This window comes from Penicillium hispanicum, assembly GCF_028827665.1.
Source record: "Penicillium hispanicum strain IBT 35686 chromosome Unknown utg000007l_segment0_segment0, whole genome shotgun sequence".
Taxonomy (NCBI): Eukaryota; Fungi; Ascomycota; class Eurotiomycetes; order Eurotiales; family Aspergillaceae; genus Penicillium; species Penicillium hispanicum.
The window spans coordinates 2,782,742-2,796,882 of record NW_026623199.1 but is presented as its reverse complement, the minus strand read 5'-3'; the positions used below and the strand labels follow the sequence as shown (position 1 = coordinate 2,796,882).

Sequence of the window (14,141 nt, the reverse complement as noted above, 5' to 3'; positions counted from 1 at the left end):
GTTTCTCTCGTGGTTGTTCCGAGTTTGTGCTTATGGGCCTTTTGTGGTCTTTTCTTTTCTGGTTTCTTTTCTCTCTTAATGTAATACCATCTTGTGCTGGGCTTTTATAGTTGTTTAGGGAAACTAATCCACTAAGTGATAATGAACTTGTGTCTTGACTTACTTGATTACTCGAGGACTCTGTAGACCGTGCCTTATTCAGATAGTCATCTGTCGAAGATGTATTGAGATACTGTCGAACAAGGACAGGCTAGGCCATGCTACGCAGAGGGGCGAAGACAAAGAACAAAGTTGGATGAGGAAACCCCGAGGACTCTTGATTCCGGTCCAAGCAAAAACCAAGCAACGACCCGTTATATGTATATGCATTGCCAGTGGCAAGTTCAACCCAGAGCAATAGTGATAGAGACACCCAGTAAAACGTGTAGGAAAACACAGAACAGAGAGAATAACAGAAGCAACCTTGGAAGCGAGACCCATCCAAGAACCGACCTCACCAAGCGCACTGGCGATTCCCACAACACCACATCACACCATACCGATACCGTACTGTCATCGTCGTCTCGTACTACCATTCTCGGGGACAGCATGGAATAGACCAGCAAAACGCCGTAGATGACGAGGAGAAAGAGAAGGGGCAAGACCCAGCACAAAGCCAAGGGCTGCCAAGAGGAGAGAGGGAGAACCCGGGTAGAGGAGAGAAGAGATGGAGGAAGACCCGGGGCAAGGAGGAGCGGGATTGAGAGAGTTGAGCAGAGAACAAAGGTTGAATCGAGGGGACCAAGTCCCAAACACAAAAGTCAAGACCGTCCCCACGGGTCGCAGAAGCCACGGTCGGAAAGTGGCCCCGAGTCGCGGGAAATGAGAATGGGAGAGAAAGGTCGTGACATCGTCAGTGAACGCGAGCGCCGCATCCTCCTTTCGCCCTTTCCCGCCTTCTACCGGTGGTAATATATAGGGCTGAAGGCGTGTATCAGAGGGAGAAGGTGGGAACGAAGACAGCCCGGTCAATCAAAGCAGACTAAAAGGAACACACAGAGAGATGATACACGAACGCAGACAATATAGCCAAGACCGCAAATCGACAGCACAATGACACCAAGCGTTCAATTTTGCGCATCACTCATCGGTGCCCACGCCCTTCTTTTTGGGCTGGATATGTTGTTGGCCGGAGCGGCCGCCGCCGCTTCTTGGCTCGAGGACTGAGCTATCTTGAGGCGGCGCCGGCAAGCGGGTCGAGGTAGCCTCGTGCTTCTCCGTAAGGAGGTTCTTGAGCCAGCGGTTCTCCATCTCTAGCTGGGCGACGCGAGCCTCGAGGGAAGCGTTCTTCTCGGTAGTCTCGCGGACGGTGCGCTCGAGGACCTGCTCGCGCTGCTTCTTCTTCATGCGGAAGCGCGCGCTGGCAGCCGTGTTCCGACGACGTCGGTCCTCTTCGGCTGCAACGCGCACTGACTCCTCCTGCCCGAGGGCGGCGGCGATCCGGTCCCCGGGGATGGAGGTGCTGTATTTGGTGTTGCCCATTTGACCGTTGGGCGGGGAGATGGACGATGAGACGTCCGAGGGAGTCAACTGGCCTGGAGCGTGGCCTAGCTCGTCGGGTGCAAAAGGCACCGGCGGATAGATGGAGTGTGCCGAGTACGGCATGATGTGGTCGGGAATAGAGTAGTTGATGGACTTGTCACCGGCAGAGCCTGAAAGAGGACGTAAGCAATTTTGGATTCCGAAGGAGATGATATAGCCAGAGGTGTATTCATCAGCAGGCAGAGGGAAGATGAGAATCGCGAAACCGCAGCCTCGTGGCGGGAGACATCCGCGCGTACGATCATTCTCCGCATCAAATAAACTCAAGGGAGATCAGGGTTCACATAAAAAGGAAGGGGGGACGGGGATTGTGCCAGCGAAGCCTGGCTGTGGTAACGCTGCGCGTGTCATTTGCAAGCGGGATTGCGTGCTCGCTATTGAGCTGGGGCTGCTCGCGAACGGTGATCTCATCCTCTCAAGGCGATGGATCACCGTCCGCTGCATCGGCCGAGCCGGGCACGAGCTTGCACGCAGCCCCAAAAAGAGGCCAAGGCTGGTGGGATCTGGGGTTGATGGACGGAGGAAATGACGATCCAATGTCACGACACCGCCAGTTCTTAGGGAGGTTCCAGCGCCGAGGCCAGCGAATCCATCGAGCACGTCAAAGTGGGATTGAGAGAGAAAATTGAGAATGCACGCAATCACAACATTGACAAACTGGGGAGCAGAATTCGCAAGGGGGGAGGCATATTCCATCCGGGCCTTTGGGGGCTTGCCCCAGCGCCCAACACACGAACCACAAGGCCGGGCGATGGCGCAACAGATGCAACCTCTGGCAACAACGCAAAAGCTTGGACTGAACATACCGTGATAGGGATACCCCCGGAGATCGAGAGAAGCGCGGTCATCTTCAATGCTATCGTAAGAACTGACGGAGAGACCGCCCATGCCCTCGGTTTGATCATAATCCATATTGGCGTTGGGGAACGGGACCAGCCCAGTGTCAGCGTCGAAAGAATAATGCCGAGTCTTGGCTGCCGGATCGTGGCGTGACAGCAGGAAGTTGAAGTTTTCAATCTTGTCAAAGCGAGGCCCAGATGGATGAGGATGTTCCTCCGGCATGGTGAGAAGAGAAAAAAGCTGGAGGGGGGTGTAGAAATAGGAAATCCGCAGGACCAACGACGGGCGTCTTTGCCCTCTTGCGTTTAGGGCTCCGCGTGCGAAGGGAGAGGGGAAGGGAAGGGCAAAGAGATATCAGTGGTCAAGAAGCGTCTGCGTGCTGTGCCTCTTCTCCTTTTCTTTTTTTTTCCACGGTCACCCCGGATCGAAGAGGCCAGAGAGTGGACGATCGCGGGAATACAAGGGACCACAGGTACGAGCGGTACAAAGGTACAGCGAGAGAGGGAGAGGGACGAGCTAGAGAGGTACGGGCGTGTGCGGAGGCAAGAGACGAGGCACTCATGTAATGTAAAAAGAAATACGATGGGCGGGGGGGATTAGTGGCGCGGAGGGCGCTGGCTTCCAGAATCCCAAGGTGGAAACGTGTAAATGTGTAAAGAGAACAATGTCGTACTGCTAATTAATGCCCCATGGCCGGTCGCATGCCGCGGCCACGTACCCTCGTGCGAATCAGAGTGCAGCAAAGTGCAGCAGAGAAGTAAAAAAAAAAGGGGGCCGGGGGGGACGGAGCGCGAGAAAGGGGGGAAAGACTGGAAAGAAGCCGTCGGCAGGGGGGGAATGAGGCAAGACGTGATGCGAGAAAGATCGCCCTAGTCGATGATCTGATAGAATGGAGAAATGTCGTGATCGCGCGTTCTGGTTCGCCCGTTCGGCGCTCACCGCCGAGTGGATTTTGCCCGGATTCTAGACAGATTACCTAGGTAGGTAAGTCGTGGAAGAGGAGGAGTAGATGGGTATAGATCGCGGTGGTTGCAGTCGAGATGCACTGGCATTGGCAACAATTGACGTGATGGACCTCGGTCATGTCAGGAGAAAATCGACAATAAGTACGAAGTACATAGTAGTGTAGGGCTTCTCTTACGATGACGCGGACTGGCCCGATGGGAACCGCCTATTACGAAAGGAAAACGGCTTGGCGCGCGCCCCATTTCTCCGAGACGCTGTCAAGTCCAGACTCAGGAGTAGTCATAGTAACTTATACGCCATGCGCCGAAGTGAACGGTTCAACCCGATGTTCCAATTCGTGCTATACCATCTGACGAGCTCCAGCTTGACGTCGTGATCGTCCTGTCCCCTCCCCATCACATCGCTTCCGCGATGTCGTGCTTTTGCCTTCGATGCACCAATCGCGCTGGAATTTTCTACTGCTGACCCTGGTGCTCCCGGTCCCGCTGCGCAATGATTTCGGCCGCATCCTCGACACTGGTTCCACGATGTCGTGCTTCGACTCGTTCCTGGCCCAGGACGGTGTCCTCAGCCACGCTGCGGTAGATCTCTGCGAACCCTCCATAAATACGGCTTCCGACGCCATCCCAGCCGCCTTCTCGGTCAAAGGCCTCGCCAATGCCGCGCATCTCGTCCACCCACCGGTACGCCTTGGGACTCATGCTGGTCACTCCGTGGCGTGCGAGGGCGGCCGTCTGCGGCGAGTACCGGTCCAGGTGATCCAACAGCTCGGGCAACAAGCCCTCGCCCTGCGCGGTGGAGACGGACAGGATCGACAGTGCCGTGAGGCCCTTCGTCAGAGCTGCAAAGGAGAGCTTGAGCGTAGAGGCTGCGCCAATCCGCGGAGACACCAGCTTCAAATTGAGCACGTCGGCCAGCGGCGCAAACGTGGGGGGCTGGTCCGCTGCGCCCGACAGCACCACACTCGGCTTCTTCCACTTCCCGTCCTGCGAGGTCTGCGATGGTGGGCCTCCGATGATTCCCCCGTCGAGGAAGTGGCACCGGACGAAGGAGCCGGTTGACATAACTAGCTCTCGTCCTGGCTCTGGCGCGGGCTCGTCAAACAGGACCGCCGTCTCCTCCGCCAATCGGGCTGGCGTGGCATTGAGGTCCAGGAAGAAGAGTGGACTGCGATTTGTCTGCCCATTAACGTCCTCGAGGGCGTCTCTTCGCGTTGCCGTTTCGGACAGTCTGCATGCTCCCGCAATGCGCTCTGCCGTCGCAAAGGCGTCTCGCGGTGGCACGATGGATAAGACGTAGTCCGCCTGGACCACAAGTTCCTGGTCTGATGACAGAGCTTCGATGGCCGCCGCCTGGATCCGTGCCAGTGTGTGCTTGCTTGCTGGGTTTGAGCAATTATGCACGCATTGGTTCGAACATCCCCGTAGAAATCAAATTATGGACGTACCTTCGACCCTCCGCGACGGTGACCACCCGGTATCCATAAGCTTGGAGTAATTTGGCCATTCCCAACCCCATGTCTCCGATGGAGACGATCCCAACGGTCGTCGTACGCATGGTTCAGTTGGATGCGCGTATGGACAGGGAGATACTTGATCAAGTCGTTTATGCTCGCAGGTGGTCAGCAAGTCGAGATAGGTACATCCATTAGTTGTTGTACCAGAGCGGAGATGTGGGGGGCCATTTGTCAGCGGAGGCTTTGGCGTCTCCTAGCGATGGCGGTGGTTATGGCGAGGTATGGTTATAGTCCCGGTTTAAGCTTAGATATGCCAATATGCGTGATTTCTGTGGCTGGCCTTTTATCGTTCGGATGGCTAGCGGCCGTTATTCGCTTTCCAACTGGCGGTTCGGTCTTATCAGTGATTTCTTCCGTCTTTGGTCTCTAGTTGGTGGATGGATGGCCAACCCACGCGAATCGCAGGTGCACACTGGACGCAACTTTATGCGGGAGAGGCCTCATGGCATGAAGAATGGTAGCCCGATGAGGCTCCTCATAAGGTATACCGAAGCCATCTCTCGGAAATGCGACCGTGGGGAGAGGACGGTTTGCCGCACGCAGATTCTAGATTCAGGGTGTTAAATGTACCCCACGGTGCCAACCCCAGAGCGAAAAGAGAAAAAAAGGCAGCTCGGCATTCGGAGATCCCGACATCCCGACAACCAACCTCCGTCAACGCAAAACCACATCCTTCTCTCGTCCCTCACGAACTCCTCCGTTCTAAGACGACGAGGCCTCGCGTTGAATTCAACCGCGCTAATTCCATGAGTCCAAGCGCCCGCTAAAAAAAGAAAGGTTTGGCATGAACCCCCGGTGGAGGACTCCGAGCTGGGGGACATGCACAACGCAATGCGTCATCCGGTTGGCATAACCCCCCACGATGCAATGAATGTCTACTCCACCCACGCCATGGCCGCAAACGACACAAATAGTGTCCCCACAGCCGGGCGCCGACGTAGCCAGAGGGTATGCTCGATTGCCACTATGATTTGGGAGTGCGCGATGGCCGCTGACCGGCTTGGTTCTAGGCTTGTGATATGTGTTACCGAAAGAAGACGAAGTGCGAATTGGAAGGGTCCAGCTTAGTCTGCGTGCAGTGTGCACGTCACAGGACTAAGTGTGTATTTCGGAGGCAGGTCCAGGAGCAGGGGAAGGACGACGAGAAAAGGTATGGGGAAGTTGACTCGTTCTTATGGGTTTCTTTTGTTTTCTTCTCTGCTTTCATTGCCGTATGCTATATTCGCATCGGAACTGATATTCATTCCAGCGAGCAATATGTCCAGTCTCTCAAGACTCGTTTAGTCCAAGTGGAATCCCTCCTCAACGCAGCTGGAATCTTGCAAGACGGGGATCTGACTCACGACACCATCTCGGATGGAGAAGATGACCGGCTGAATGAATACTGGGATGTTGATCACCAGCATCAATTTCGGGCCTCCCCAGATCGTGGCCACTCCTCACCCTTTCCTGGTGGTGGCGATGTTGAGACCACAGCCATCTTCAAAGGGCATGAAAGAGATGAATCAAGATATTTCGGTAAGCCATCTACTATCTCCACTGGGGTAGTTAATCCCGTAGCTAACAAAACAATAGGGCGGTCATGTCCACTCTCAATTCTATCACGAGATGGAATCGAGTGGATCAAGAGCAAGACTGGCGACACCAGCTTCTTAAGCTTTGTCTCTACCGATTCCGTCCATGATAATCCGTGGAGTCAGTGGCGTCCGGATGTATTCCACGACCTGTTTGCCTCTCAGGTCTACAAGCCTCTCCCTCCGAGGTCGGAGGTGTTTTCTCTCATCAAGGACTTCTTTCGAACAGCGAACCGGTTGTTTCCCATCTACAATGAAGAATCATTCATGAACATGGTGGAATGGCAATATACCCAACAAACCTGCAACGATGCCGCTCGGTGGGCCAGCATCAACATAGTAATCTGCCTGGCCTACGAATATCGATTCTCAAACAGCCTGAAGCCCGAAAAGGATCGTGAAAAGGCGCAGCTGTACTTTAAGAATGCCATGTCAGTCTTTACGGATCTGGCAATACGACGCACCGATCTTCTCAGTGCCCAAGCCTTGTTGAGCATGGGATTTTTCCTTCGTGGAAACTCCGGCACCCAAGCAGCATTGCCATTCATCACAGCGGCCATGCGGACCTGTCAACGTATGGGACTCCATAGGGATGTTCCAAGGCCGGACCTGAGTCCCGCCGAGCAAGAGCAGCGGCGTCGTGTGTTCTGGGTCGCCTTTACTGTTGACCAGAGGTAAGTAGTTCGCAGAGAGAATCGGCGTGGAAATCTTTCCTGATAGATCATTTAGCTCGTGTCTGCGGGCTGGGAATGCCCCATCTCAACACCCGGATGACTTTGATGTCCCGCTTCCACAGGAGATGGAACACGACCACGACCCCGAGGTGTCCAGCAACATTTCATTCTTCCGCCGGCTGTGTCGAATGTCCCTCATAAAGACTCGCATATATTGCCAACTCTATACTGCCAAGGCACTAGTAAAATCACCCCATGAAATCTACCAGACAGTCAAAGAACTGCACGCAGAGCTCGAGGAGTGGAAGAGAGACTACCCTCTCTCCGAAGAACCAAAGCTCAAGGTTGCAGAGGCTGATTTTTTGTTCGGCTTTGCGACTATTGGCCTCCATTACGTCTATTATAATGCCCTGATAATGATTCATCGAATACCTTTGCTTCTCAACTTCATGGTATCGTCACGAGACGAACCGGAGGATTTGAAGTCACTCAGCAAATCTTATGCATCAAAATCCGCTGTTATATGCGTGCAGGCAGCGCGAGATACACTGAGGCTGATGAACAATATGCCATGGGGTGACATCGCCTGGATCTGGTGAGCGCAAGGCCAAGTTCTGTCCTCAACATTTTGCATGACTAACTTTGGCGATCTAGGTCCTTATTATACTACATTTTCCTCGCAGCAGCAACCATCTTCTCGAACATCATGCGGGATACTCGCCACCCGCAAGTTCGAGATGACCTGCAGTCCCTCAACATGGCTTCAACCTTCTTCGCAACACTTGTGCCTGCTGATGGAGCTGCCAACTACGCAGGATTCATGGCCCGCATGAGCGCCAATCTTGAACGTATTGCCAGGATGGCAGTCGATAAAGACGAGAAGCGCTCTCGGGATACCGACGGGACAGAAGAGGAGCAGCAGCTGCCAGGGCTAAAAAGGCAGAACTCCCAAAGAGCTTCAAATTCGCACTCAAAATCACGCCGCCGACCTACAACACTCCACTCATCTATGACACACGACACTAGCTCGAAGTCCCACGGTATGCCAAATGCACAGTCCACATCTTCAAATGGGAACCACGCCCGTATGGTCGATCTCAGCATCCCCGAGACCATTGAAGGCCTTCCGCCTGTCAATTCATCAGGCTACGTGGTACCCATGAGCCCTGGCGACACTAATGGCGTTGTCTCCGCCATGAATGGGACCCAAATCCCTACATCCAGCGGCAATAACTACGCCGGCCTTGGGATCAACCACATGGGTGGACCCAACATTAACGACTTTAACACCCCCAACATGACAACCTGGCAACCCTCTCAAGACCACACAGCAACACCACCTACCCCACTAAACAACACCCATTCCCCCTTCTCGCAACACAGCAGCAGTACAGGCGCAGGCACAGGCAACAAGTTCCCAGAATCATGGCAAGTCCCATTGACCGCGGACTGGCAATTCGGCGATGAGCTCTGGGCCGGCCTCCCCTCAGCAATGGCAGCCTCGGCGCACGCGCAAGACATCTCGCTCCCCATTCTATCCGCGGAGTCCTTCCTCGACGTCCCACCCGGTGCAGATGCAACAACCGCCGGTGTGGAAACAAGCCCGGGGTTCGGTCCCCATTGCCTGGGGTATACATTTGCGCCTCCGGCGGACCCGAATCAAGATCAGAGCCAAATTGAGGAACCCTCAGAGTTGCTCGGGCCGAACGGGTTCCTGGGTTTTCTCTAGGAAGAGATGCATGGTCGGGCGTGTGGCGTCGTGTTCTTTGTGACCATAGTCCTGTTCTTTGCCATGGTTCGCTTGTGTTGATTGTCATTGGATCCTACCTGCTTAGGCCCGGAAAATTCGCCCTCCTCTCCCCCCCCCTGTATCATTTTATGCGTCTGGCTTGGACCATCATGGAAGATGGGATCAAGTCTCAGGCGCTATGGATATCTGTGGGCTGGGTCCACATTGAACGTTATGATATGCGACATGACTTGACTATGTATGCATGATTTGGTAATTGGTTGAAAAAGACTGAATTGATTAGGATTGTCATGGAAACAATTGAAATAAAAATCGATCATCATTGAGATACTAAAACGCTCAACTGCGCTCCGAAAGAAATAGAGGTGGGAGATCGCTAGATAATCAGACCCTAGGGAACGCCTAAGCTCCTTGATACCCACGGATATTCCATTCCCATCAACACCATAAAGGAAAACACGAAAGTAAAAGAGGCTCAAAACGCAGATCCGGTGAGCATGCGAACAGCCTTGCACCAAACACCGTTTCCAAGAGATTCCCCATCTCCCTGGCCAATGCCGTTGTTGAGGATGTTCTGCATCTCCTTGTCTGGCAAGCCGGACTTGTTAGCAGCGCCAAAGCCGTAGACTTTGCTTGCGATGACGTCGATATCGAAGTCCAAGGAGCTAGGCTCTTCAGCGTCGCTTACAGGAGCAACGCGTGTGCGGACGGTGAAATCAACATCGATTCGCTTGGCGCTAGTGTTCGTGGCCGGAGCACCTTTGCGGCCTGGTGTGGACGAGACAGCGCTGCCAAGGAGCGTACAGCGGGCACGTAGGGACAGGGAGGCATCATTGATATTGGAGAGAGTCAAGCGGGTGACACCGCAGAACTCGAGCATGCGGGCCTCGTTTTCGAGGCCAAGAGTACGGTCCCATGCATTCGAGATAAATCGCAAAAGTTGTTTTGGGGCCAATTTAGATTGCTGGACTGTGGACAGATGGCGCTGGAGGGATTGAAGCACGAGGGATGCGATTGGTGTGGTCGATTTGCCTTTGATGAAGGTCAGCTCGAGAGGAAGGTTCTTCTTGTCGGCGTCTGTGGAGTTTTTCGTCGCAAATGCTCCAGGATGGAATTTGATCTGCAGCTGGCCTCGGTATGACAATGTCAACATCGGATCAGTGGATTCCGCTGGTGTCGACGCAGAAACGACCGACCAGCCTGCCTGGTGCTCAAGTTTCTGCACAGATGCTGTTCTCAGTTAGATGGAGTTGAGTAAAACAGATCGAGAATTGAAAGGCTCACTCTTAAGCTCGCTAATGTCGCGGGCACTCCACCCGCGGCATTCTTCCTTGACCCGTTCCGCCTCTTGAATTTGGGACAAGAATTCCTCGCGCATCTCTGTGCCGGCTTCAATCGAGGCAGTCTTCCGCTGAACTTCGTTTTGCATTTGTTGAAGTTCTCGTTTTTTGGCTTCAATCTCGTCTTCGAACCCAGAGAGCTTCTCACGTGCGCTCCGCAGCTCGTCTTGGTCACAGTTTTCCATTTCTTCAACCAGTTGCTGGAGGTTGCTCGCTTCTTGCTCCAGCGAAGCCTGCTTCTCTGCCAGAGGAGGCACGGTTCCGTTGAGAATTTCTTCGCGCCTAGACAGCAGCTCATCGTCGGCTTTCATGTCCTCCACATGGCGATTTAAACCTTCCTTGAGGCCCTCGAGAAGCTTCATACGCCATTCATACCACGTGGCCTTACTTAGCAGTCGTGCATGAGTCTTGACATTTCGAAATTGGTTGTCCATGATCACACGAATGTCCGGTGGAGCTGTGGCATATTCCCGGAAAAGAGGAGGGTTGTCGGTGTAGGTTTCCGCCTCGATGGACCGGATGACCTGTCTCCCTTCTGATATGTATGACTTCAATTCACGGCAAGAATGTTGGTAGAGCTCAAGCATGGGCACAGTGCAGAATCCAGCCGCCACACAATCATCGAAAGTAATCGTGCCTTGCTTTAGCAAATTCTCACCAGACCGCCTACTCAGTCTCTTGTTCGCGCTTCCAGGTGCAGTCGTATGTCGTCTCTTCGTTGTTGTGAGCTCCATGAAGTGGATGTTGGTCATGTTCAGGAAATCCTGCAGTGGAATGGGTTCGAAATCCGCCGACACTTCTTCGGGAGCGACCCGTTGTTCCTCTTCTTGGTCCGGTTGTTGGGGATCGGAAGCAATATGTAACGCATCAATCCCTTCTTTCAGCGGAGTGGTCGCCGTTTTGGAAGCAGTCCGGGGCTCATGGGTGGGGGTAGTGCTGCCCTTAAAAGGTGAAGGGCTGCGAGCTCTCCGAATGGGCGATCGGATTGACCGTCGGGTGGTTTCATCTTTTCCAATTGGTGCTGGAAGCTTGACCCCCTTGACTGGACTCACATCGTAACCTCGCAATCTCTTGGGGGAGTTTTCGGCCTCCTCATCATCCAGGTCGAGCTCAACAGGACGCTTCCCCAAAATACCCCGAGCAGCACCAACATGAAGGCTCTTCCGGCTGCCAACCCTGGTCTTCTTTGGACTTAGGCTGGAGATCATATCGCGCAAGTTCGAAGTGGCATCCCCATCCGTAAGGTGAGATGGCTGGATATGTCCATCTTCTCTGAGTTCCTCTTGTTCACGGTCCCTTTCTTCATCTGCTTGCATCTTCAGAGGGTCCTCGAAGCGCACCCCGCCGCGTGGACGTTCCTGAGGTACGAACTGCGGTGTATGTTCACCGAGTGGGGGACGTTCATCGAGAATAGCTGCCACACGAGGGGACCCAAGGCCTTCTTTGTCAATCCCAAGGCCGGAAGAACGGCGTCCCTCGCGAGGCTGCAGAACAATACGAGGAGTTGACTCCCCTGTCTTCATATTCTGCTCGAAGATGCTTTGGCGGAGAGACTTCCGGTGATCTGCTGACTGCTGAATCTCTGGCTGAAAGAGCTTCTTTGGAGAGGCACTTCTGAAGGACACGTTCGCAGACGGGGGGGTTTTGCTGGGAGTAGTAGGTTTCACCTGAGGAGTAGACTGTTTCGGAGGAGTTGAAGGCTTCTTCGAAGGCGAGCGCTGCCTGGTGGCAGAGTCGGGGGTTTCTGGGGTGGTTGAGGCCCCCAGAGTAGAGCTGCGTCGCGAGCGTTTGGACTTAACGCTCGCCAGGCTAGGACTGCCATCCTCAGACGCCACGGCAGCGACCTGGAAGAGAGGTGATTTGGCGGGTGATTTGGCGGGTGATTTGGCGGGTGATTTGGCGGGTGACTTGGCTGGCGATTGCCGGACAGTTTCCTGGAATGGTGAGCTGCCTAGCTGTCCTGAGTCTCCCTCGAGCTCCATGACCATCTTTGCCTGTGACTTGTCTTGGGTTTCCAGGCCCGACGGTATGATGCCGCCAACGGCGCCCGTCATTTCCATTTCCATATCCATGTCCCCATCTGACTCGTTGTTCTGGTCGAAATCCATGTGATCCGTTCTTGGCATGTAGGAAGCAGGTTGGCCATGATTCTTGTCCGTGTTCTGTTGCTGCGAAGAGTCTTTGCTCAGCACCCCGCCAATTGCGGCGGTAAATTCCATGGTCATTCCTTCATCGTCGTCCTCGTCCTCATTGGCATCTTGTGAGGGTTGAGCAATACCTCCTATCATGTTGGTCATTTCCATAGTTTGGTCGTCATAGTTGGTTTCCTGGCCGGTTGACTTGCGACGAACGGCGCTTTGTCGGCGTCCAGGAGATTTGTTTCCCAGGATTCGGCCCACTGCATTTGTCACATCCATGCTTAAATCCTCGTCTTCGTCAATATCATCCGGCCCTGAGAGATCCCTTTCGGCTGCAGCTTTAGAAGGATCCACGTTTTCTTGGTCAAGGCGGGCGCTGATGTCCTCCCAGTCAAAGCTCTGGCCTTTCTTAATCCAAGGCTGGAACGCGCCGGTTATCTCTTCGTCAGCAATCTCCATAGACATTTCTCCGTTGTCGTCGTCAACGGCTTGCGTTCCTGCTTCTCTTGCGGCTTGGCGAAGAGCTTCATTGAGTCTGGCACTAGAGCTAGAACTGCCGGATGCATCGGACTGCACAGTTGCGGCGGAGTGGACAGTCATATCATCCATGCTCATAGCAGTGCTCTCGGCATCAAATCCATCATCAGACACTGAGGAGGCATCTTCCTCTTCGTCCTCGGCGGGCAAGCTTTGCGCGACTGTATCTTCGCTTCCAACGGAACTTCCACTGAAAGGGCTAGAAGAAAGATCTACCGATGGCCCCTCGCCTCCACTAGATTGCGGATGGCCCGCCAATTGCTGTAGATCCTGATGACGAACAGGGGAGAAGCCAAAGTCCGACTCCCCATCAATATCAGGAGAGGGCACATCTTTCGCGGGGGTGGGTGCTGGTTGCTGATTCTGGTTCTGGGAGCTTGTGAGAGATGACGCGCGCCTTGTGGAATTCGATGCAGAGGATGAAGTCGAGTCTTCCGGTATCTCGACCACGTTCCAAGTGTGCAATGTAGCTTCCGGGGCAAATGATACACGCCGGTTCGCCATAGACTTCCGTCGTGCCTCTCTCTTCTCCAATATGCCTTGGCGTTCGCGTTCGCGGCGCTCTTTCTCGTCGCGTTCCTTGGTTGCAGCCATTTCGTCGCGGATAGCAGATGTCGCATTGAATGTGTCAAATGGATTGGCTGTGTCTTCGGATTCTGTGACAGGGGGCTGAGGAGGTGTTGCAAAATCAATCAGAAGTCCCTCCTTCCCGGTGCCATCACCATCTGTATTGGCGTTCTGGCTGGGTGCATCACGAGCTGGCGTGCGCCGGCGCGTCTCTTCAAAGGTTGGAATATTTCGAACTGGCGAAACGGGCACAGTGGGCTTGAGGATTGACTTAAGTGGGAACGAGGCCGTCGACTGAGATGCATCGAAGTCAACACCGTCCCACTCGAGCATGCGGGGATACCGGTCGGATGATAGCTTACCTTGCGACGATTACCGTTGGAGTTCTGAAGAGCATCAAGGCCGCCAGGTCCCAGGCTCTTACTTCGCGACTTCTTGTCCTTGATGACAGGCCGGTTACTTCCACCGAATGGGGGCACAGATCCAATATCGGCCGTTGCATTCTCCTTATCCAGACCAGATGCCATCTTAGATCGCGGGACATGGGCAATAGAGCGACGAGAGCGCGGCCGCACGGCGGCAGAGTCGAGTCGGGAGGACATGGTGTGAATAGCCCTTTCTACGCGCAATCACCCAAACATGTCCTGCGCAATGGAGA

The 14,141-nt window shown here is 54.1% G+C and overlaps 4 protein-coding genes across 4 annotated transcripts; 1 reads left to right on the top strand and 3 right to left on the bottom strand.

The window, feature by feature from the left end:
• Positions 1–1,119: 1,119 nt before the first annotated feature.
• N7459_008815 (bZIP transcription factor) lies at positions 1,120–2,643 on the bottom strand (the record flags this gene model as incomplete). Its single annotated transcript, XM_056947983.1, has 2 exons — positions 1,120–1,691; positions 2,388–2,643. 2 exons carry the CDS (start codon positions 2,641–2,643, stop codon positions 1,120–1,122), a joined length of 828 nt encoding a protein of 275 aa, XP_056797493.1.
• Positions 2,644–3,842: 1,199 nt separating this feature from the next.
• N7459_008814 (Dehydrogenase multihelical) lies at positions 3,843–4,944 on the bottom strand (the record flags this gene model as incomplete). The annotated part of the gene is made up of 2 exons (XM_056947982.1): positions 3,843–4,764; positions 4,835–4,944. 2 exons carry the CDS (start codon positions 4,942–4,944, stop codon positions 3,843–3,845), a joined length of 1,032 nt encoding a protein of 343 aa, XP_056797492.1.
• Positions 4,945–5,734: 790 nt separating this feature from the next.
• On the top strand, positions 5,735–8,880 carry N7459_008813 (transcription factor domain-containing protein; the record flags this gene model as incomplete). Its single annotated transcript, XM_056947981.1, has 5 exons — positions 5,735–5,851; positions 5,914–6,421; positions 6,479–7,151; positions 7,207–7,746; positions 7,806–8,880. The coding sequence occupies 5 exons, from the start codon at positions 5,735–5,737 to the stop codon at positions 8,878–8,880; spliced, it is 2,913 nt and encodes a 970-aa protein (XP_056797491.1).
• Positions 8,881–9,376: 496 nt separating this feature from the next.
• Positions 9,377–14,085, bottom strand: N7459_008812 (kinetochore-microtubule binding complex subunit SPC105; the record flags this gene model as incomplete). The annotated part of the gene is made up of 3 exons (XM_056947980.1): positions 9,377–10,131; positions 10,186–13,777; positions 13,846–14,085. The coding sequence occupies 3 exons, from the start codon at positions 14,083–14,085 to the stop codon at positions 9,377–9,379; spliced, it is 4,587 nt and encodes a 1,528-aa protein (XP_056797490.1).
• Between the last annotated feature and the right edge of the window lie 56 nt (positions 14,086–14,141).